At 35.9% G+C, this 23,493-nt stretch overlaps 2 protein-coding genes across 2 annotated transcripts; both read right to left on the minus strand.

Annotated features, from left to right (window-relative positions):
• Window positions 1-1,087: 1,087 nt before the first annotated feature.
• On the minus strand, window positions 1,088-20,702 carry LOC128234830 (DNA (cytosine-5)-methyltransferase 3B-like). The gene is made up of 16 exons (XM_052949360.1): window positions 20,694-20,702; window positions 15,937-17,372; window positions 15,630-15,779; window positions 13,012-13,110; window positions 11,960-12,071; window positions 11,385-11,671; window positions 9,376-9,543; window positions 8,718-8,849; window positions 8,313-8,391; window positions 6,908-7,047; window positions 6,458-6,545; window positions 5,373-5,521; window positions 4,205-4,290; window positions 3,733-3,817; window positions 2,508-2,629; window positions 1,088-2,108 (listed from the first exon to the last, which is right to left on the minus strand). Exons 2-16 carry the CDS (start codon window positions 17,359-17,361, stop codon window positions 1,958-1,960), a joined length of 3,273 nt encoding a protein of 1,090 aa, XP_052805320.1. The 5' UTR covers window positions 17,362-17,372; window positions 20,694-20,702; the 3' UTR covers window positions 1,088-1,957.
• LOC128234837 (uncharacterized) lies at window positions 13,665-14,658 on the minus strand. Its single transcript, XM_052949376.1, has 2 exons — window positions 13,916-14,658; window positions 13,665-13,760 (listed from the first exon to the last, which is right to left on the minus strand). Exons 1-2 carry the CDS (start codon window positions 14,216-14,218, stop codon window positions 13,731-13,733), a joined length of 333 nt encoding a protein of 110 aa, XP_052805336.1. The 5' UTR covers window positions 14,219-14,658; the 3' UTR covers window positions 13,665-13,730.
• Window positions 20,703-23,493: the final 2,791 nt, after the last annotated feature.

Raw genomic sequence — 23,493 nt, forward strand, 5'->3', positions numbered from 1 at the left:
TACTTAAAAATATATTTTGAATCTATAATCTCATATATTATTTATAAATGACTGATAGAAAAGGTCCTAACCACATGGGTACATATCCAGTATTTTGGATGCAATTAATACTTTTACATCATGAAAAAAAGAATCATGAAATTGAAACTCCAGCAAATATTATTAATATTTATTAACAAGTAGGAACAATAACAAAATCCAAGACAACTTCTAGACAAGTACCTCTTTTTTTTTGTGAAACAATGGTGCTTTTTTAAATCACAATATTGTCTTGACTCGCATAATAAAAACCAATGATTTGAAATGTAAATGAACATTTCAGTGAAATGTAAACTCAGCATATGATAATGGACATTATCACATGGGCCGCATCGAGCAATTTTAGGCCTTCGGGCATTATTATTATAAATGAAATAATCATTAATAAAAAGTGCCAAAAATAACGATTTTTTCTATGTATATCATTTTCTTCCAAACTTCTTTCTTTTAAAGATTTGACATTGGTGCATCATTTTCCCAAGGATTTATGACCATTGGTTTACTCATGTTTCCATGGTAAACATAAATTTCGTCCCGATATATTTTGACTGCATTTGATAGTCTGTGTTTAAACAGCCAAATGTATTAAAATACAAAAATGATTCAGCATGTTTATCTAAATTTATGTTCCTTAAAGATTCTGTGTTAAGAAAATCATTTAAATTATTAGCTTAGTAGTAGTAATATTGATACGTTACTTTTGCACATCATTTGAATTATGTGCTGTCGTAACGATGTCATGTGAATGACTCCAAATTAAGTATTCAAAATGCGCAATACATGGTCCCACTTGTAAACACGTATCTTACACAATTTAAATAATATCATCATGAAATTTTCAGAATTTATTCCTGAAATATCATGTTAATCAAGTACCTTAAAACATAATCATAGCAAATATATGTCTGAAGGCCCCAAATCGTGCGATGCGGCTCACATATGAAGTCATTCTAAAATTAAAGGGGTGATAAAATGTAACAGGCAATCTTATGATATTTAAAACATGAAAAAAACATAAGCAAAACATTTAAACAAGCATACAAATGTAGCTACATGTATGGCAACAACTTCAAATGAAAATGAAAACTGCAAAATCTTAAAACAAAAACAATATTGCTTAAAACAAAAACAATATTGAAGAAGTAACTAACATAATAAATACATGGATTTTGGAACAAAACAAATATTTTTGATAAACACCTACATGTATCATGAACTATTTTTTAACCAAACTAGTAACTACTAAACTTTCCAGTTAAATTCAGTAACTGACATGACCTTACTAAAATCATGGCATGAAGCTTCAAAAGCTACACTGCTTAATTCTCTGCCTATAGATTTAAAATGACAAAATGATTATGTATATATACATCATTTTTATTATCATCATCTCATAAAATGGCCTTGGCTTCAAAATACAGCCTAAGTGAAAACAGAAGGTATTTGATGACAAGCTAGCACTTAAGGTTCTATGTTATTTAGATCACACTAATCTTAAAATACAACCAGAAAAGAAGGCAGTTGTTACTTTAGGCTATAAATGGTATAATCAAGGCATTGCCTAGTAACCATGGTCTTCCAAGATAACCATAACTACAACGTTTGAGTCAGGTTTGGGTCATCTGACCTACAATTTGCCTTAGCTGAAGGAGAGCAGGTGCTTTAAACTGTCATACCTAAGGCCTGCCCTGAAATCAGTTGTTTTCAAACTTAGTTTATTACATGAAGATCATACAGTGTCCTTGACCTTAAACTGTAAACCTCAGTGGAGACAACAGGTGCTTGATATTCAGCACACTAAACACCTTAACAACCTTAATAGTTGTATACCTTTAAGTATGACACAAGCAAATACTGCAGGTGCTTGATAAACAGCACACTCATCAATTGTCACTGGATGTGGTCTATTTCATAAAGATCATTCACTGTCCTTGACCTTGAAATATGACCTCAGTGGAGACAGCAAGTGCTTGATAACTGGCACACTCCAGGCCTTCCCTATTAACTGCCGTCGCCGGGTGTGGGTCAGCTGACCTACATCTGTGTAGTGGGTGGGGAAACCAAACAGCCTAGAAAAAGATATCATATATAAATACCAAACTGAAAAAAGAACAGAAGCAAATAAATATCTCAAGTAAACCACTCTCATTATACAATGTAGTAAAAATATGAGCTCCTTCACCAGTGTTTTCTGCAGTTTATCATCCAGATCATGACTCAAGGTAAGTTACTGACTACTGTCAATAAAAGTTGAGAGGATGAATTTGTCTAGTTGTATATTGGTCAATTTCTCATCTATAAGGTTGTGGACTTGCAACCCACTTTGTGTCGGCCTTTCTTGGCCTCTCACTATGGGCATTAGTACTAGTTTCTCCAAAGACAACAAACTTAAAACTTTATTCTAGAAGTTCATAGCCACAATAAACCTTAAAAGCCATTGGTGTTATAATGCAATGTCTATAGCTCACCTCTCAAGCTCCTGGACCCAGATTTCATCCCCTACTCCATCCATACTGACAACATGGTCATCTAGGCCATTTGTGATTGTCAGTGAGTTACTGCCTGTGGTCACTGTTCTGGTGTGGCTAACCTTTCATGGGTATAAACCAAGTCGTAATGGGTAAAATGACAAGTTTTCTGGCTTTCAGAATGTTACATAATAAAAAGTCACTTAAGCAACGTTAAGTTTTGGGAATGTGTTAAGTTAATAAAGACTGAGACACACTAATTAACACACTGCCATTGGCTCATTCAACTGATGCATAACATTTAAGTCACTGGCATGGAATATTGCAAATCATTTTTAAACTACTGAAGCCTGATTAATGGGCTTGCTCAACATGTGCATATCCAAACTATTGTCTCTGGCAACATGTGAACCAAATTTCATCATCTCTGGCAACATGGGAACCAAGTTTCATAATTTCTGGCAACGTGTGAAACAAGTTTCATCTTCTCTGGCAACGTGTGAACCAAGTTTCATCTTCTCTGGCAATGTGGGAACCAAGTTTCATGTTCTCTGGCAACATGTGACCTAAGTTTCATCTTCTTTGGCAACATGGGAACCAAGTTTCATATTCTCTGGCAACTTGGCAACCAAGTTTCATCATCTCTGGCAACATGGCAACCAAATTCCATCATCTCTGGCAACATGGCAACCAAGTTTCATCATCTCTGGCAACATGGCAACCAAGTTTCATCATCTCTGGCAACATGGCAACCAAATTCCATCATCTCTGGCAACATGGGAACCAAGTTTCATCATCTCTGGCAACATGGCAACCAAGTTTCATCATCTCTGGCAACATGGCAACCAAGTTTCATATTATGGCAACCAAATTCCATCATCTCTGGCAACATGGCAACCAAGTTTCATCATCTCTGGCAACATGGCAACCAAGTTTCATCATCTCTGGCAACATGGCAACCAAATTCCATCATCTCTGGCAACATGGCAACCAAGTTTCATCATCTCTGGCAACATGGCAACCAAGTTTCATCATCTCTGGCAACATGGCAACCAAGTTTCATCATCTCTGGCAGCGTGTGAAACAAGTTTTACTGGATATCTTGAATTATGATGACACCAACAGGCTATCACAATACCCAACTTTGTTTTCTTCAAAAAACTCACAAGCTTAAAGTGATTTCTCTCTCAGGCACAACTAAGTCCATCATACAAGTACCACTCACATTAGCAGTCCTGTTGAAGTTTGATATGAGGGCGTCACCCAGCTCTGTTCTCTCTTTCTCTAACTGTTTACATAACTCTGCTCCACTGAAAAATTACAATCAGAGGACGTTGTCTAATAAAAACATACAGAATCTTCAAAAAATAGCTTTAAATGAGCAATGAATCAGTAGCACAAACAGACAAACAGATATGTAGCAGTAGCAGCATCATAAGCCATAGCATTATAAGAATTAATGAGAATCTGAATAAAGTCTCTTTTCAAAGCAGTCAATTTCACCATTTTTCTAAGACATCTATCCATTTCCATTAAGTCCCCTATCTTTTAGACCTTTTTTAAGCCATCAAATTCTTTAAAATATCTTTTAAATCTTTTTCTTACTTTGACCACATTCAAAGTTGTCAATCTTTATTCTAAGCCATCTTTCAAGATTCCTCTTATTGGCAATGGCTCAACAAAGCTCCCTGTCTCACCTGTACATGCCAGGCAGGTTTCCCCAGAAACAACGGGCTCGCCGTTGACCTGTGAAATGTTTTGCATCCCAAATTGCTGGCTCCATCTACAGAGAGAAATTGTACAGCATAAATTTTATTAACTGCCGTTTTTTAATAACAAACATTGACACGGCTTGAATTTCACTTAATTATTCATGTTGTTTTCCCCTTTTGTAGGGGATGAATATCGACTCCATTCCAAAGGCAGTCTAGGCCATCATAAGTTTTTCCAATTAACAGACAAATGTCCAAATTCTAATTATTTTTTTACCATCTTGAAAAGGGGAAATGTACATGTTGAGTGGTATATTTATAGTACTGGTATTAACACAAACTCACTCTCTTAAATGACCCAAATTCTAAGGGTTTTATAAGGTAGCTGCCTCCTGGACAAGGTATGAACACTGTGCTATGTGTGTCCATCATTTGCATTCTTAAAGCAGTCCAGGCCCTTAAGTCGATGAGCACATTTAAACATACCTACTTATCTACTAAGGCACTTGGGAAACATCTGCCTCCTGGTCTGGCCAGGCAGGCCTTCCACTTTTATTGCTATTGCACTTGTAGTAACATGTATGGGTGTACTCGAGACGCCTTTTAGCCCAATTTTGAGTAGTGTCCTTTATCCAAAAATAGCTGGATAAAACCCAAATATTTTTTCAAGTGATCTGATATAAAATTCTTTACACTGACTACAGCGCTTGATCTTATCTGATTTGTTACTCTACCACATGTCAGCATGTTTAATAATCATAGCCAGTCAGTGACATAACACACTTGCCTATTGCCTGTGTTAAGTAAAACTTGTTTCTGGCAAGTATTTTTCTTCAGTACTTATTATTAGTTTGTAAGCAAGTAAAGGATGGTTTGGGCAAGGAGTCTAGTTTGTGCAGTTAAAAATATCTTCGCAACTTTTCTCACAGTGGCAAGCTCCAAAAATAAAAAGGTTTCATTAATTGAATAAAAACATAACAAATCAAATTTTTAAGGAACACTTTTTTCTGACAAAACATAAAACACACTGAAACTGACATTTTGACAGACAATAGTTTTGGTACTATTTCAGCATGAGGGCAGTGTTTTCCATTAGCCAGAATACAAGTTTGTCTGCCTAATATAGTGGTCCGACAGATCAAATAATACATACCCCGATAATATGACAGACCATTTCCTTGTACTGATTCGGCATGTGGGCAGTGTTTTCCATCAGCCAGAATACGTGGTTACTTCCCTTACACAGTGCCTCGACATCTCGCAACAATGACACAAACCTTACCACAAGGATACCAGAACCATCTTGAGGAAAAATAAGTACGAACATTTTACTGTAAATTATGTGTTAGGTAAGATAATAAGCTAGGACATAATTTATAATCCTCTTGGATGGATCATATGCTAGGAAAGATAATATGCTAGGATAAATAATACGCAGGGATAGAATAATACGCTAGGACATATAATAAGCTAGGATAGATATCATAATATGCTAGGATATATATTACGCATGGATAGAATAATACGCTAGGACATATAATAAGCTAGGATAGATACCATAATATGCTAGGATATATATTACGCATGGATAGAATAATACGCTAGGACATATAATAAGCTAGGATAGATATCATAATATGCTAGGATATATATTACGCATGGATAGAATAATACGCTAGGACATATAATAAGCTAGGATAGATACCATAATATGCTAGGATATATATTACGCATGGATAGAATAATACGCTAGGACATATAATAAGCTAGGATAGATACCATAATATGCTAGGATATATATTACGCATGGATAGAATAATACGCTAGGACATATAATAAGCTAGGATAGATACCATAATATGCTAGGATATATATTACGCATGGATAGAATAATACGCTAGGACATATAATAAGCTAGGATAGATACCATAATATGCTAGGATATATATTACGCATGGATAGAATAATACGCTAGGACATATAATAAGCTAGGATAGATACCATAATATGCTAGGATATATATTACGCATGGATAGAATAATACGCAGCGTACAAGTAGTTAGGAAAAATGGGTTTATTCAAGTGTACAAATAAGAACTTCAGATCAAATCTATCATCATTTGGTAGAATTATACATGAGAGATCAATAAAAAATAGACTAATTCTTGAGGCAGTAATTACGTTTCAAGATAATGTCATCACTTTTCTATTAAGAAATGGTTAGTAAAATCTACATACTGAATCCCTTCCTCAGTGGGTTGACAATGGAAAGATCATTACAAGGTGGGCCTCCCAGCACCAAGTCTATGGGGCACAGCTCTCGCAACTGGGGGAAGAAAAGGAAAATTGACTAATAACAATTTACTAGACTTGACAAAAAATAACAAAAAACTTACATGTAAGTGGTTTATGTAAATGTAAAGCTTACTATGTTATTAGAATAAGGTACATTAACTACCGGTATTAGAAAATAAACAGCAAAGGCCAGGTTCATCACTGATATCACATGGTATACCATTTGCTACCCCAGTTCAATATCTCATTATTGTCGATACCACTGACATCACCAAAGGTGAGCTTCATTGGTAAAATTGTGATTGAGAATGGACTTATTCAATATGATTCTGTTATTTAGGGCCTTGTCCCATATAACATTTTCTCCTATAAAACATTATTTCCTATACAAACCTTGTCCTTATTGATGCCCCAGACATCTCCTAACTGAGTGACATTGTGATGGTAGGACGACACTGCCATGGCATCAGGGTTAATTTCTGAGGCCACATACAACTCCACATCTAGGCCTAGCAGATCTAAGGCCAACCTCCCTGAAAACAAAGAAAAATAAACAAAAATCAAATTTCAATATAATTAATATTTTGGTTTTGATCCATTTATACATTTTTGGTAAATCAAGGTTTTAAATCCCTTTAAACAAGCAGTGACCTTGACCTTTACCTTTTTTGTACCAACCCCAATCCAGTCCCAAAGTATCTCAACCCATGAGATCCTTGCTTATTTAATTTCACTAAATGGCGATCCTTATTTAAGTTCTTAAGAAGAAACATTAGTTTTTTATTTTGTTACAATAACCTTGACCTTCAAACCCGACCAAAACAAAAATCTAATTTCATGTTTTGTCTCCACATAATCTTCAGTTGATACATACCAATATCCATTACAATCATTCTTAACTTAAGTTTTAAGATTAAGTGGAAACCATTTTTTATAGTGACCGTGACCTTGACCCATCAACCTTAAATTTAGTTTGAAAACAAAAACCTTTTCTCTATTTTAGTGCAAGTGACTTTCACCTTGCCCTTAACACATCAAACATATATCTTCACATGAGCTTTCTATATATCAAGTTTAATCACTATAAAAAAAATTGTCCTAAGCATATTTAGTGGAAACCATTTGTTTTGCAACAGTGACCTTGACCCCAAATACAATCTCAAAATATGTCTTCACAATATGCCCCTGCTATTCACCAAGTTTCATCAAATATTGTTCCTAACTCAAGTTATGGAGCAAAATCTTGTTTTACAATTTCCAGTAACAATGACCTTGACCTCTTTGACACAAATTGCAATCCAAGTGACACTTCCACATGAGCTACATACCAAGTTTTATTATGATGTAAATTATTCCTTACTTAAGGTAATCATGAGCCGCGACCATATTTCAATTTTTAATAACAGCGACCTTGACATCACTGACCTAAATGCATTCCTAAAGTATTATCTTCAAATGAGCTTGCATTTCACAAAGTTTCATCACTGTACATCATTCCTAACTGAAGTTTTTGAGCGGAAATCATTTTTTCTACTCTTAATAACAACTACCAAAAATTAAATCTTAATTAAATTTTAAAAATTGAATTTATTTCTCACCATAAAGCTTGCTACATTCCCAAACGTCCTCACTTAAATACATAATAATGATTTTGTTTGTCCTTGAAGTTAGTAAACAGAACCATCCAGTTTTTGGCCAGCCCAAACAAAATCATACCTTAAATCACAAAATCAATTCCTATATCCTTCCCATTTAAGAGTAATTCCCCAAACCCACACCCAACAGTATAATGACTTACCAGTGCCAATACCATCGAACAAAGATAGAACACGCAACTTCCTCCTTGCTCCCGACGTCAAATAGTCAAGGTCTTTACACTGTATAAATGAGAAAGGCTGTCGTCATTCAATAAACAAATATTTAAATTTTCATCTTGATGTTGCCAATGAAAACAGCGCATTAATGCACATAAAAGAGTGAACATGAAAAATAAGTTAATTTTCATTATTTTAGACCAAGCACAGCAATTTTCAAAAATACGGTTTGTTGCTTGTCAAGTAACATATTTTAAGGAGCAATTTACAACTTTTTGCCCAATATAGAGAATGCTTATGTACCAGTTACCAATAAGGACAATACCCACATCAATATTGTAGATTTAATGGATAAAAATATTCTGCTTAGTCAGAAGCAATTAACTGACCACAGGCATCGACCCGGGTTGGAAGAACTGGATGATTTCTGCATCTCTGTCAGGCCTTGGCTCGAGGTCTCCGTGGCTGTCAGGGGAGAAAACTGTGCACAGAAAACATGGCCAAGGAGTTGTCTGCTGTACCTGAATATGGAACACATGGTCAGTCTTCTTATGTTATTGAGTGCATTGAAGTAACAGATGTATCCCAGGTTAGTCTAAACTCATTTATTTTACAACGATTGTGAAACAAGTAATTACAACATAATATTAATCACAAAATCATTGGCACAATTTTACGCATGAGTGTGGTCTTGTGTTGTGGGGGAAACCGGAGTACCCAGAGGAAACCCACTTGTCCGGCTTGGTGACCACAAACCAAACTCAAATGCGCCCAGGCTGGGAATCAAACCTGAGGAGCCTAGGTGAAAAGTAAGTGATAACCACTGCACAACCTTGGTTAGAGTAATGGCCCATGGTTCTTTCATATGCACCCGTCTCCAGCACATCCCCTTCTGGAAGTCACTATCAATGACAGTAGTGGCTTACGCAAGTCTTGAACCTTACACCCCTGGGTTGTCCATTGAAGGATTTTACCACTAGAAATGAATTCACCCGCTATGGTCTTATAATTATGATATCACATTCTTATATAAAACTATTTTCTTACCTCAGTGAACACAGCATCTGATGTGTAATTGCGGACACAACTGAAGCAAAATGCCCGTCCACACTTGGGTGTCTCGCAGACAAATAGCTGACCCCCTTCCCCACACACACAACAAAACAAGCCACACCCGTCATCATCTACCGCATAGAGACTGCTCCTCAGATTTTTCTGTAAGGGTTAAATGGGCACAATATAGGTTTACATAAAATTTGTGTACAAATACATTTTTTTTAGTAATATCTGGCACCAATATCACGAAAATACTCCAATCTCTAACTCAATCTCAACTCATTTTACCATAAAACAACAAAATTAATTGAAAAAATATCAATGATTTTACACATTTTAAAACCGCATTCTATCATTGAATATGTTGATTATAATCTTGGGTCTAGATTCCAAGGTAAAAATATTCTACAGTCAAAAATGTACTTGAGTACAATTCATTGTCTTTTTACAATTACTCAAGTATATATTTTGCTCTAGGATTAGTTTTCTTTGAAATATTGTCAAAATCTTTCAATAACATATTCTATGAGAAAATACATTTTCAAAAAGTTTAAAAGCATACAAGATTTTGAATAATACTCTTATGCGATAATTAATTTGAGATTGAGACTGAGATTGAACTTGAGTATTTTCCTGATATTGGGGCCTGGGTGCTTTTCAACTGACTGGGAAATTTATGGCCACATCTAGCTATTAAAAACCCATTTATAAAGGCTAATATTCTTTTATCTGTACACAAATAGGCTTTTTGTTTAAGTGTTAACCTTGATTGTGTACCTTTAATGATGGATAAAACAAGAGCGTTGTAGAACAACAATGCTAGTCTGTTGTTGCTTTTTCTAGTCCAACAAGGGGCATAACTCAACAATTAGTAAAGCATGAGTTACTGACCATGCTGTACATGTGCGTATTGTCTCTGGCAACATGTGTATCAATTGAGTTTCATCTGTTTAAAGTTGTTTTTTATCTATGGCCAGGCTTTAAGCAAAGTATGACAAAATAGTTAACTTCATTTTTCTTTGAAAAAAAATAGAGAAGAGAATAAAGGTAAATTTAAACTTTGAGATTCAGAGATATAAAACTTGTGTAAATTGAAGCAGGCAATAGAGGAACTAGATTTTATATTTTTTTTCAGGAAATGTATTAATTGTATTTATTTTTGGTCTAAGATACCCCAAAAACTTCCCGAGGCAAATTATGCTTCTAAAACGGTTCCCAGGTAGCATTCCCAATCCATCGCTAACAGACAAACCCAACAAAAAAAATTCTGCCTAGCTATGACCTTGTATAATAATATCTGAACTATATGCTCCCTTACTTTTTTATCTAGGGAAATGAATATGTTTCTTGGATTTGTAATGCTTAGTGAAGGATAAAAATTACCTGCCAATATCTGCATTTATAATATGAGCACCGCAGAGTAAATACCAGCGCTTGTCAGTTATTTACAGTTTAACAAGGGGTATACCTCGTCAATAATAACAATAAGAGATATGAACTTTGCTTAACATGTGTATATTGTCACCAGCATCATGTGTACAAAGTTTAAATTGAAAATATTGCAAAGTTTTTGAGTTATGGCCAAGGTAAAAGTTTGTGCAAGTCAGTGACAACAATACTACACCAGTCAATTGTAACCACGGCCCCCCCACGTCCGGGGGTATACCGAGGATAGCAGGGGAAAAGGGCCATGTTTTTACTTTCCAGGTGCCCCCGCAGGGCCGGGTGACTGCGGTGGTTTTGTCATAGCGCCAAATTTAGCGGAGATTGGGCCTTATATAGTCTCTGGGGTGCGGGGGCATCTGGCCGGGGTTTAACCATCAGTTCGTCCCCGCAGGACAGGGATTTTACCCGGGGTTGGCTGGACCAAAAGTTAAAGTCCCTGCTATTCCCCGGACCTGGGGGGGCCGTGGTTACAATTGACTGGTGCATTAATACCAAGGTTATTATAAAACCATACCTTGATTCAAAATAATTCATAACCTTAAGTCAATACATACCTTGCATTTTGCACAGATTTTCTGCATAAACAGTGGATGGTTGTACGAAAATTGACACATGCTCTTACACACAAAGCAAACATCTCCACTCAGATTATTCTCCTTCAAGTTTGGATCCAAACTGTTGACGGCCACCTGCTGCACAATCTGGTTATCTCTCTTGCTGACAGATTTGTCACTCTTGTGAAGTGTCTCAGTTTTCGAGACAGAAATTGTGTTTCCATCAGGATCTAGCCATCTGCTTATTTTCTGTAAATCCTCAATGATGTATTCTGGGAAATGAAAATCTGAAAAGATGAAAGAGATATATGTAAATATATATCCTGAAAGACTGCTCTAGGAAGACACAACTGTCTTAAGAGAATTGAAATGAAAACTGGACTATAAAAAGGTGTCTTGCTTCAAGCTTTTTACAATGACAGAATTACATCTTATCATTTATTTGCAGTAATAACCTAACACTCAAACAATTTAAAATAATGGACAAAAATAATTTCCATCTTTTAACAGCCCACATTTTTTAACTTTTTCACATTACATTTAACAGTACATGTATGTTCTTAAACCAATCGTACCATTGCTGGTGTTAACAAGTTCAGAAGTTAGTATATCCAGGCCCTCTGTCAATGCCCATTGTTGAAGATCATTGCTAGCTGGCACCTCAAGCTCCGACCTCTCACCCAAGAGCTGCAAAGACAAGTGAGTATCGGTATTTAAAGGGCCCTGTATACGTTATATGCTTTATTTTTTCAAACACAGCATACATAAAGTATACAGTAGCGCAATTAATTCTAAGTCAACAACATTGATTATTGCCGACAGGATATTAATTATTATCAATGCTTATTTGATTTTACTCAATAATCGTTACATCACTAACTAACATATTGCAGATTATTTTTAAACTTTATGAATTAATGTCACCAAAATGATGTTAGGTTGTGTAAATCACGCTTTTTTCTTATTATGGTACAATGTAAATCAATTTTTTTTATGAAATTGACATTTTTAAGCAAAGGTGAAACAGACAATTTGTTGAATCTATGTTTAAGATAAAAAAAATCAGTTGTGATCACAGAAAAGTATACTTGCTTTAAAATAACATTGCTTTTGAGATCACTCACGCGCTGACCCAAACTATTTTATTTATTTTTTTGAGCAAAAAAAATTTCGTTAGCAAATAGAGAGTTACGAAGGGCGGATAAATGCAGATTTTAATCAGAATTATTGTTTATATTATAAAACAAAGTCAGGCAATGACAGTAATGTAGGAAAGACTGCCATGTGCAAGAAAACACTCTGAACTTACGACAGATTTTGAAAAAAAAAAAAAAAAAATAATTAAAAAAAAAAAAAAAAATCCCTACCTACCCTACCTAGAAATTTTGGGAAGGTCATCCTAAACGAAAATTTTTATTTTTTTGGCCTAATGAAAAAACATGACAAGGTTCTAAATAAGAATGGGCTGCTGGCAAAAACAGACAGTTCAAATGACTTTAATGTCAGTTCAGATTTGCCAAATAAGATTTTCTTTTACAGAAAGCACCAATCATTAACCGCTAGCTGGTCAGTTACTTTTGTATTTGGGACAATTCAACCAAAACTTATTGAGAGTCTTGACATGTACTTGAATGGCTCTGTTGATTCCCCGGTGCATCATCGAGCCTTTCTGCTTGAGTCGTTGGATCATATGACTATTAAAACTCTCCACATTGTACTCCTTCACCTGAAAACATTGTATACATTAAAGCCCTTTATAAAGAACTCTGAAAGCAAATACGAGGGTTGATCGGGAAGTTCATAGACTATTGTTTGAAAAATAAAATAAATCACTATATACTTGGAAAGCATATATGTTTTTGAAGGTTAATATATTTTGTCCACGATGTATAAATATTAGGTAAATACATTGAAAAATAAATAAGTTACAGCAAATAACAATAACACAGTAAGGTGTAACCGGAGCAGACCAGAGTAAAACATGCGAATTCATGATAACGTCAGAGATTCAGTCACACTTTTTCAACATATTCACCGCGTATTTGAATGCATTTTCTATGTCTCTGTGACCATTTAGTGCAGGTATCGCTGAACCAGTCACTGTCGTATGACGAAACAACATTTTGCGTATACATACAAAGCTCACTGGCGTCTTCAAACCGCATTCCTCGTAGCGCTGCCTTGGTTTGCGGGAAAACCATGGGGGCAAGATCAGGACATTAGGGTGGATGCTGTAGCATTTCAAAACCAAGCAAGTTGATTTCAAGGAGGGTAGAGTTAGCTCTGTGTCCTGGAGCGTTATTTTGGTGAAATATGCTCGGGGTCGAGTTTGGGGTGTTTCTTCTTTTATGCCTGCATCAAGTCACGCCTGAGAACCTGAAGTTATAAAATTAAGTCAAACTTGGAATCTTTACAGTAACGCCAAAACAGTGCATTTGACTATTTTTTGTTAACATTAAATTCTAATATTTTTAAACTTCTTAGTAATTTTTTAATATTTAAAATAATGGTTAAAATGTTAGTCTGCTTACCTTCGAATAGTAACTAGCGGTCACTGTCTGGTCATCGGGAACCTGATGCTGTAGGATCATGCCTTTCCTGTCCATGAAAAACATGAACATGTGTTTCCCACCACTTTTCTGTACTCTTGCCTTCTTTGGGGGAGGGGTTCCCGGGATTTTCCATATACAGGACTGGGTTGGAACTATGCGGTTGAGGAATTCTTCGCCTTCACGGTCATACCGGTGGACAAACTTTTGCAAGCAGCGAACCCTTGTTTCCCACACGTGATCCTTAAGGAATCTCGGCACCCAGCGCGAGCACACTTTAGACATGCCTAATTCTGTTTTAAAAATTTCATGCACTGTATAAGTTGATGCACTGTATAAGTGGAAACACCTAGTTCAGAAGCTAAATTTCTCAAAGTGTGTCGCCTGTCACTGTACATGATATCTTTCACTTTATCTGAAATCGAAAATTTAACCTTAGATGGCCGGCCACATCGTTGATCGTCTTCTATAGAGTTATTTCCTTCCCGAAACCGTCGGTGCCACTTAAAGACAAGCGCCCTACTGCATTTCATGGTCGTACTGGAACTCTGTAACATCTTCAACGTTTCACTTGGTGTCTTGTCTAATCCCAAGCAAAATTTAATGGCTGCCCTTAACACAACTTCGCCCGTTGACGTCATGGTTTTGAACCTTCTGTTAGTGACAACACCGTTAAAAATGCTTATATCTTTCAACCAGAAACAACAACAAACGTCACAATTTTAGGAAATCATGTCATAAATGACACAAATACGCAAAAGAAAACCCATTAAATCCGGAAGTAACCAATTTAATAAATGTTGAAAAGTGCATAATTTTTTACATGCTCCGGGTATGCCGATGCGTGTTGTTATGGACACTGATAATTCAGCGAATAATACAAAATGTTTTTTTGTATTTTAACTGCACGCTTATTAGAAGATGTTAATCATAGTTTACTATAATTTTCATAGTAATGACACAAACGAACAGTCTACAAACTTCCCCATCACCCCTCATATAAACTTTCACAGATTGCCAAGTAGCATATTTTATATCACTTAAAATGATATATGTATTATCCTTGTAAACATGTAAAGTGTAGGAAGTGTGATAATATTCTGATAAAAAAATATCATTATTGCGAATGTTAAATTTTTTGCATGATGTCTACAATGACACAAAGACTTATCCTTTCTACGCGCAGTTTAACATCATTTCTTAGATTTTGTTTTAGAACAACTCTTAGACCCAGCTTTAACAGTTCAAATCTTTGATGTGCGAAATTAGCCTTAATATGAGCTACATGATTTGTGTTAGAATATAACAAGAAGTATTTTTAATCCTTCTGCAACTAACTGTACCTGACTGAGACACGCCTGTCTGACTGCCAGAAGAGCCACAATAAACTTCTGTCTGTTCTGCTACCCAACTACCTGTCAGAGAGTGTCTGCTCACCACCACTGAATACCTCACTTTTCCTCGCTAAATATTCCTAGACTGTCTCCATCTTATTCCCTCCCACTACATGTTAAACAATTGACCATATCTGTGACACATGCCTGTCAAGACAGCCAGAACAGCCACACCAAACCCAGCCTGTCCCCCTTCCCCACTATCCATCCATTTACCACCACAGCACCACTGTCCCTCACCAAATATTCCTACACCAACTGTTTTATTCCAGTTCCCCTGCATGTTATGAAATTGACCATACCTGTGAAACCCGTCTGTCAGACAGCCAGTAGAGCCAAACCCATCCAGACCTGTCCCCCTTCCCCACAGACCGTCCGCTCACAACCACTGCAGGCCACCATCTCCCCTTGCCAAATACACCCCAGACCATCCTGCCCTCCTCCAGGTAAGCCTTTAACAATGTTAAATTATACTTATCAAAAATACTGTCGGAATCATGTGGCAAACAGTTAATACATTGTTAAAAGAAAAGCAATTCATCTTTTGTTAATTTTTTTTAATTAAAAAATAAAATACCAGGGAATTAAAAATTTAAGTTTCAAATATACCTTGGGGTCTTTCTGCCTGTCACCCAACTTTGACTTCTGCGAAACATGTACAATTTCATTTCCAAGTAAACTTAAACTTTCTTCTTGGTCATCTCCTTGTGTGTGATTACAGCCCATATTCTCTTTATAGCTTACAGTTGCAGCTAAACCATACCCACTGGATGAAGAATCTCCAATCTCAGTTTCTTCAACTCTTTTCTTTGCGGTTAATATTTCTGCTGTGTTTCCTTGTACTGAAAAATTATGTTCTTCTTTGCCCTCATCTAGGAACCTATCAGTTCTACTGAATTTGTTAACAGTCTTATCATTGATATCAAGGGGTGCAGCAATTTCATCAGTATTGTCTAAATCATTTGTGGAATCTGTTATTGATTCTTTTTCATCTCCAGTCTCTAATGATACTTCAACAGTACCATTTCCCTCTTTTGGACAATCCACTGTACAACCAGATGGCCCGCATACCACATTTTCAGAGAATTCTTCAACAGTACCATTTCCTTCTTTTGGACAATCCGCTGTACAACCAGATGGCCCGCAAACCCCATTTTCAGATAATTCTTCAACAGTACTATTTTTCTCTTTTGGACAGTCCACTGAACTATCAGATGGCGCTTGTACACAATTTTCAGGTAATACTTCAACAGTAATATTTTTCTCTTTAGGACAATCCACTGAACTACCTGATGGCTCATGTGCAAAAGCTACAAATAGTTCCTGCTCCTTGTTGCCATCTCCTTCAATATTGACAATGAACATCTTTGAGTGACCCAAGCATGACAGTGACTTTTTGCTTGTTTTACCAATTTGGAACAAACTCTGCACAGTTGTAACTTTGTCATTTGGTGTTTCTCTTGTTCTCATAAATTTGCCATTCTGGAAAGTCTGTTTGACAGCCAAAGGGTCATACGGCTGCAGCAAATATTTCAGTTCACTACTGCCCTTTGGTTTTCTAGGCTTTGTTTGGCTTGTGGGGTTAGGACCAATCTTTGTTTGATCCGAGTGTTTAAGAGCAAATGTTTGTTCTAAATGTGTAAGAGCAGTCCTTGTTTGTTTTGAATGCGTAGGAGCAATCTTTGTTTGATTTGATTGTGTAGGAGCAACTGTTTGTTCTGAATGTGTAGGAGCAGTCCTTGTTAGATCTGAATGTGTACGGGCAATCTTCCCTTGTTCTGAATTAGTAGGAGCAATACCAAAAGAACTGAATGATGTTTTGCTTGTATCTTGCAACCCACAAACTGGCTCTTTATTGTTTCTTAAGCTATCATTTATTCTATCTGGCTGTAAAGCCTTTTCATCTTTTACCTTTTCAGGCTTTGATGGACCTTTGCCTATGCCTTTCTCAGTGGCTCCAAAACTAAGTATTTTGGTGGCCACATAGTCCACCTTGGCCCTTTTTCGAAGGCTCGGTACATCTTTAGTGGTCATTGTTTTGTCTCCTGTGGGTAAATTCATTTGATGAGAGCATTACTTTCTTTTACAGAAAAGATTACAGAAAAGATGACTATTTTTTAAGTAAATAAAATATTAAGAAACCCTTATATATAATTAAAAACATTATTTGATACAATATATCACAGACCTTTAAATAGTTTATAGGTCTGTGACAATATACCAAAATGTCATTGAAAGCATCCGCTACATGCTTTGTGAGACTGGACTTAAAGGGACTGTACACCAGATTGGCACCAAAAAAAGTTTTTTTTCTGTAACAAATCTCAGGACAATTATCTAATAGAATGTGTTATGCTTTGATATCATAATTGTAAAAAAAGTACCAACATGTAAAAAAAATAAATTGTGTTTGAGACTGGGTTCGAACACGTGTCGCCAAAATTGCAGTCCAGCGTCATATCCACTGAGCTACGACGGCTTACTCTAATTTGGTAACATAATTTAGCTATACACCTACCTCGGTAATATCACGTGATAACACCGACTAGCCAATCTCGCATAAGGAATGAATTCTACCTGGTAGACATACCCAGTAATCTTTTTAATGGAAAAATACGAAATAACTACTAAACTTAAATAAATTGTAAACTATGTGTTCTTAAGTTAGTAAATTTCAATGCATTGTACACATCTATGCCAAGTTTATGTCAGTTTTCAACAACTTTCATTTTTTTCCACTATTTTATCATACGGAGTACAGCCCCTTTAAAAAGAGAAAATTGTCTCTACCCTACCAAACATTTTAAAGACCGTTTCACTGCACTCATATTAAAAAAATGTCTGATGATCGGTCAAAAGGTCCTCCAGATACAGCAAGGACAACATCGAGTTTAGAATGTAATTTAAGCAATTCAAGTAAAAAATTTCAAGGCAGGGGTTTTTTTCGGCAATTTTTATAGCCGGTACTCGGTCATGTTCCCAATGGCAAAAAGTATCTTTTTTTCCCTATTTCTAAATAAAAATTCCCAATCTGGAGTTCCAAAAATTACAAAAGAAAAAAGAGAAAAAAGACAATGAAAATATAAACAAAACAGTTATTTCCCCTACATGCAACTTGAGTGTCTATTCACAGAGACATAGAATGATGTAATATCAGTGTCACGGTGAAAGGTGGATTTTCATTGGTTTAACTATATTTTTGATCCAATCAGAGAGCATGTAACAAATTAAGAGTTCTTCACATTGTGTTAAAACCATGTGCTATTATTAACAAAAGGATTAATAATTTACAGTTGACAGTAGTGTTGGGAATCGGTTGCAATTTTACTATCGATGATCGGTTCCACTCAAATAACCAATTATTGATAGTACAATCGGTTTTTAAAATACTAGATAGTACCCAAGTTGTATTCATGTACAGTATTAAACTCTTAATCATTATATGCATATACCTTATGTCAAGAGTGAAGTTATTAAGTGTTGTTGTATAACAAATAGTTCATTTACATGCTCATTGTGGCTTTCATCAGCCATTTTGTTAAAGATAACATCTGAACACTTACTTTTTTTTTTTTTTTGATAATCGATTATAACCAAATACTATTGATTGTCGCCGATTTCAGGCCCAACCAATCGATTTTCGATTATAATCGATCATCGGAACATCACTAGTTGACAATAAATTATTCGGTACAGAAGGGGATTAAAATAACTTATAGACAATGCTGTTCTTTGTCATGCCTCATTTACATGACATTGACCTTCATTGCCAATATCGGAAAATGACAGAACTGAGAAGTGAAATTGAAAGTAGACAACTCGGTGAAATGAACTTAAGTCTTTATTTATTTATAATGATGGTGTATTCAATTTTTGATGAATGACAAAAGGGGTTGATAAAATTTTACAAAAAATATTCATTTGCTTTTGATCAACTGCAAAACAAGTCTTACTATTTTTAATAGATAGCAGATTTTGTATCCAATTTAAGCCCATCAAAATAATTGTCTTTTTATTAAAAATAATTTTCTATGAAGGACTTTTATTATTCAATATGACAGTGTCCCATAGAAATATTAATAAAGGGGGTGAACAAAGACAATTAGCACATGCCCCAAAGCACTTAATGGTGATAATGTTAAAGTAAAACCCTTAAAAAATATGGCATATATGTAATATAGTATTCTGGTCCCGATTCCTCAGTCATTTTGATGCATCGATGAGAATTGTATGCATCATGAAGTGGACAGATCTCTGAGCTTTTAAATCAAACAATTGACTATTTCAAAGGGCTAAAACAAGGGCTTAAACAATGTAAGGTGCTAACAGAGTCAGTAAATGTAATGTTGAAAATACCAATGCTATTCATTTTAATATTATATGAATTTTATCCTTTGTAACTATTTATGAAAAATTTCCTGATTTTGCCTATATGATATTGATGTGAAAATTCCCAATCTCACGGGTATAGGTCATATTACCAAAATACCGAAAAAAAACCATGGATGATTATCAAACTTGCAGAGAAATCCCGCCAACGCATATTTTGGTTTGGTGATGATCTGATAAAAGGTTCTCGAGTTACAGCACCGAAACATAAAGTTTGTGCTATTATAGCAATTCTAAGGGCCATAACTCCTTAACATGTGAATAGGGCAATATGGCTGGTTTTCAAACTTGCCCAATATATTCTTCTTATACACACATGTTCCAGGGTTGGTGATGATAAGAACAAAGTTCCTCGAGTTACATAGCAGACAACAAAGTTTTGTGTAGTTTAAGCAATTCAAGGGCAATAACTCTAACTGACTGGCGCAACATTCCTGCTTACTAATCTTGAACTAGATACACATATTACAAATCCATGTTAAACAATGATTGCTCGCTCTTAGTAAATAAATTTTAAGCAATTCAAGGATAAAGATCAAATTATGCTTGTTCATATAAAAATGTACAACGTCATCAGTAAAGTTTCAAACTTATTGATATGATTCAACAGAGCTCACCGTTTCAAAACAGTCACTTTAAAACATTCTGAAGTGGTCTATATTTTAGGAAAGAGCCCTAGAATATACACGACTTCATAAAGACAGGAACACACTGGAAGGCATTGCAGGAAAATCGGCATAATTTGTATGCAAAGAAACTTTTCTTGTGTGCATTTTAATGCAGTTTCGTCCCTTATTGGCCTTAATGAGGGCCTCATAATTCTTAAATATTCCCGGGAGAAGCCCCCTCATCCCAACCAGTAAGAGGTCCTTTCCCCCTTCCGCATCTTCCCCCCAGGCGCAAATGTCTAGGTGGGCCCCTGACAGTGTATTTCAAAAGAGAAATAGCTTACTGTTTAACCGATGCATTATATTTACCTGCGCAAATATGGAGGCTGCTTACGGTCATTCTATTGTAAATCACTAAAGGGGTGTTATTTCAAGTCCTATTACATTTCAAATCAGCTGGTATCGTGCATACCTTGACTGAGAACTTTCATAAACATTTATAAGGGTATTTTTGTGAAAATAGAATTTTTAAAGTAATTTTTGAAGTTAACAAAGTTATTGCTATACATGAAATTCTTCACAGATATATTTTTTGAACCCCACTGATCATAATGGAATCACCCTACAGACGATATTGGCGGGAATTTCATCCCTTTAAAGTTCGTACTCAAAGTATTTCGCAGGATTTTCTTCTGCTCTTCCAGCTTAGACTAGTAGTGCTCAAATATCTTAAAATAGGCTTTGTATCATGTGTCATTGCACATTCATTTTACTATTTTTCCATTAAATTTGTCTGCCTCTACTATACAAGGTGAGCGGCCTCCACCATTCTCAAATTGCGCTGACAAATGCCACTGATATTGCAGTTTGAACCAACACGTCTTTGACATCATTTTGTGAATACTGTTTTCATGAAGATATAATATATGCTCTGGAACAAGAATGATTTTTTTATTAAATATTTGCTTAAACTTTGGTTTGGCGCTCTCCGAACGAACTGAACACTGGGTCCGCGGAGGGGTGTGTGCGGGCGGGGTATCCCTTCCTGCCACGATTCTCTCCTGAAAATCGCCTCTCCGAGATTCACTCAATTTGCAGCACTTTTTACGGAGGTTTAAAGATATTTCTATCTCATTCTATACATTTATAAATATTACTGACATTAATAAAAAAATGCGTCATAATTCTGCCTGCAGTTATATCGGTGTCAGTTTCATTCGGACCAGTGCATCTTCTATGACGGATGTTAGAGTTGCGGCATCTATGGACGGAACTATATAAATCAAATGAAGTCCTGAAATATTTCTACATGGCGCAGCACAAGAACGACCTGCTCACGGCCAGATGTATCTGTTGTTTGTCGCGTGTAAGCTTATTTATACTCGCACTTGGGCTTTGCCCATTCGGCGAGTGCTCCGATTAGATTGTTAGTCTTTTTGTGTGTTTTTTTGGAGCAAAGACATAATGTAACCCTGGTTAGAGCTACCCTGGTTCTTTAACGTTCACCAATATATAGCACTTTCACACGGGACCCCCATTTAACGTTCCTCCCGGAAGGCGATTAATATTTTAGCGGTACGGCGGGGGAATCGAACTTGCGAACCCTGCATTGGCAGTCATGTGTGTTACCATTAGATCACGGATCCGCCACTTATCTGTTGTCGAACGTTGAAGAACGAATTGTTCCTGACGTCTCTCGCCACATTTCGCAGGGTCTGTAGCGCCATGACCTGCAAGATTTCTTTCTGCATGCCGGCTGACGAATACTCGTCATTCTTTTTCTCAAGCCAGGACAAGATAGACGAGTCTCTTATGGAATAATAATAGTTGGATCATTTTCTTGCTTATTTTCATATCTTTGGTGCAAAAACTTTGTTAGTGTTTTCTTTCAATGAAAAACACAACGCATGTGGAACTATTGCAACGGTTGACTGTCAGTCAGAAGGCGTTTCAGGACTATTACAGCATTTGTATAAGTCTTATAATATGCGTGAATGTTCTCAAAATGTCAAGACTTATATCATTGTTGTGTACACTAAATTACCGAAATACGACGATAATTATCAAAATACACAAGACAGTTATCGAAATATGCCTTATATACATTTTTTTTTTTACTTCAATATATGTTATAAATACTTTATCAACCTCAATTTTTCGGCTCCGATTTTGACATTTTTTCGCTGCGTCCTATCTTATATATTAAGGGTTTTTACCCGTTTTTTCAACTATTTTTTTGCCTGCGTCCTATCTATGCTAGCGTCCTATACATGATATAATACGGTAACATTCCTTTCAGGCTAATTAATGACAAAGTTCTTGACGTTGATGCTCTACATGTAAAATACGTCAGCGGTTTACACGGCCATCTGAAATTGTTTTTGTTTTTGTTTTCAGAATCTGGCTCATCAGACTGTGTGCCCAAGTTTTAATTCTTTGCAGCATATTACTATAAATCAACAATATTCTGTGAAGACATGTCATACAAAGTGTTATGGTTGGTGATGGTTTATAGTGAAACATTGTTTTCATATCTTAAGGTGTGTATAATTAAATTTGTATGTTACCGGCAAAGTAATAATCAGATTAAATTTAAAAGAAACTAATTTACACCTCCTTTATTTACTCATGTCACATGTCATAACTATTATAAAAATACACTAGACTTCCCGGCTTCCCTACAACAGGATAAAGTCCGTGATAACTTTAAACAAACCCTTTCACGAAGGCGACAATAGCTTTTCAGAAAACTACAGACCAAATTCCTGAAAATCTATCAATTCCTTCTACGGAAAGGTGGTGAAACACATAATGCACGGTCACATCATAGACGCCTATACGTACACCGTCCTCTTTGACAATCAGCATGGGTCCCGGTAAAACCACTCTACAAGGAATTACGTGTAGTTCAGGGACGCAGGTATAAGCCCAGTCTTAAGTGACCCCGGTCTAGTTAAGTGACTTAGTGATAAGCAAAGTCTACAGGGGTTGCAGTTTAGTTCAGGGACTCAAATAATATCCCACTTTTAAAGTCTTAATTCTAGCTCAGGGACTCAGGAATTAGCCCAGTCTAAAAGGAACTCATTCTAGTTTATAGGGACTCAGGTATTCATAAAAGAAACAGTTGCAAGAATGTTTAACGATTCGGCTGAACACTGAGTCCTTGAAC

Source organism: Mya arenaria, chromosome 5 (genome assembly GCF_026914265.1).
Source record: "Mya arenaria isolate MELC-2E11 chromosome 5, ASM2691426v1".
Lineage (NCBI taxonomy): Eukaryota > Metazoa > Mollusca > Bivalvia > Myida > Myidae > Mya > Mya arenaria.

Excerpts from the sequence above, each read along its gene's own strand:
- LOC128234837 (XM_052949376.1), bottom strand. The coding sequence starts at position 14,218 with ATGTCTAAAGTGTGCTCGCGCTGGGTGCCGAGATTCCTTAAGGATCAC. Across the intron at positions 13,761-13,915 it reads CCGCTAGTTACTATTCGAAG|GTTCTCAGGCGTGACTTGAT; the intron begins GTAAGCAGACTA and ends TTATAACTTCAG.
- LOC128234830 (XM_052949360.1), bottom strand. The coding sequence starts at position 17,361 with ATGACCACTAAAGATGTACCGAGCCTTCGAAAAAGGGCCAAGGTGGAC. Across the intron at positions 15,780-15,936 it reads ACAGGCAGAAAGACCCCAAG|GCTTACCTGGAGGAGGGCAG; the intron begins GTATATTTGAAA and ends ACATTGTTAAAG. Across the intron at positions 2,630-3,732 it reads ACTTCAACAGGACTGCTAAT|GTTAGCCACACCAGAACAGT; the intron begins GTGAGTGGTACT and ends TACCCATGAAAG.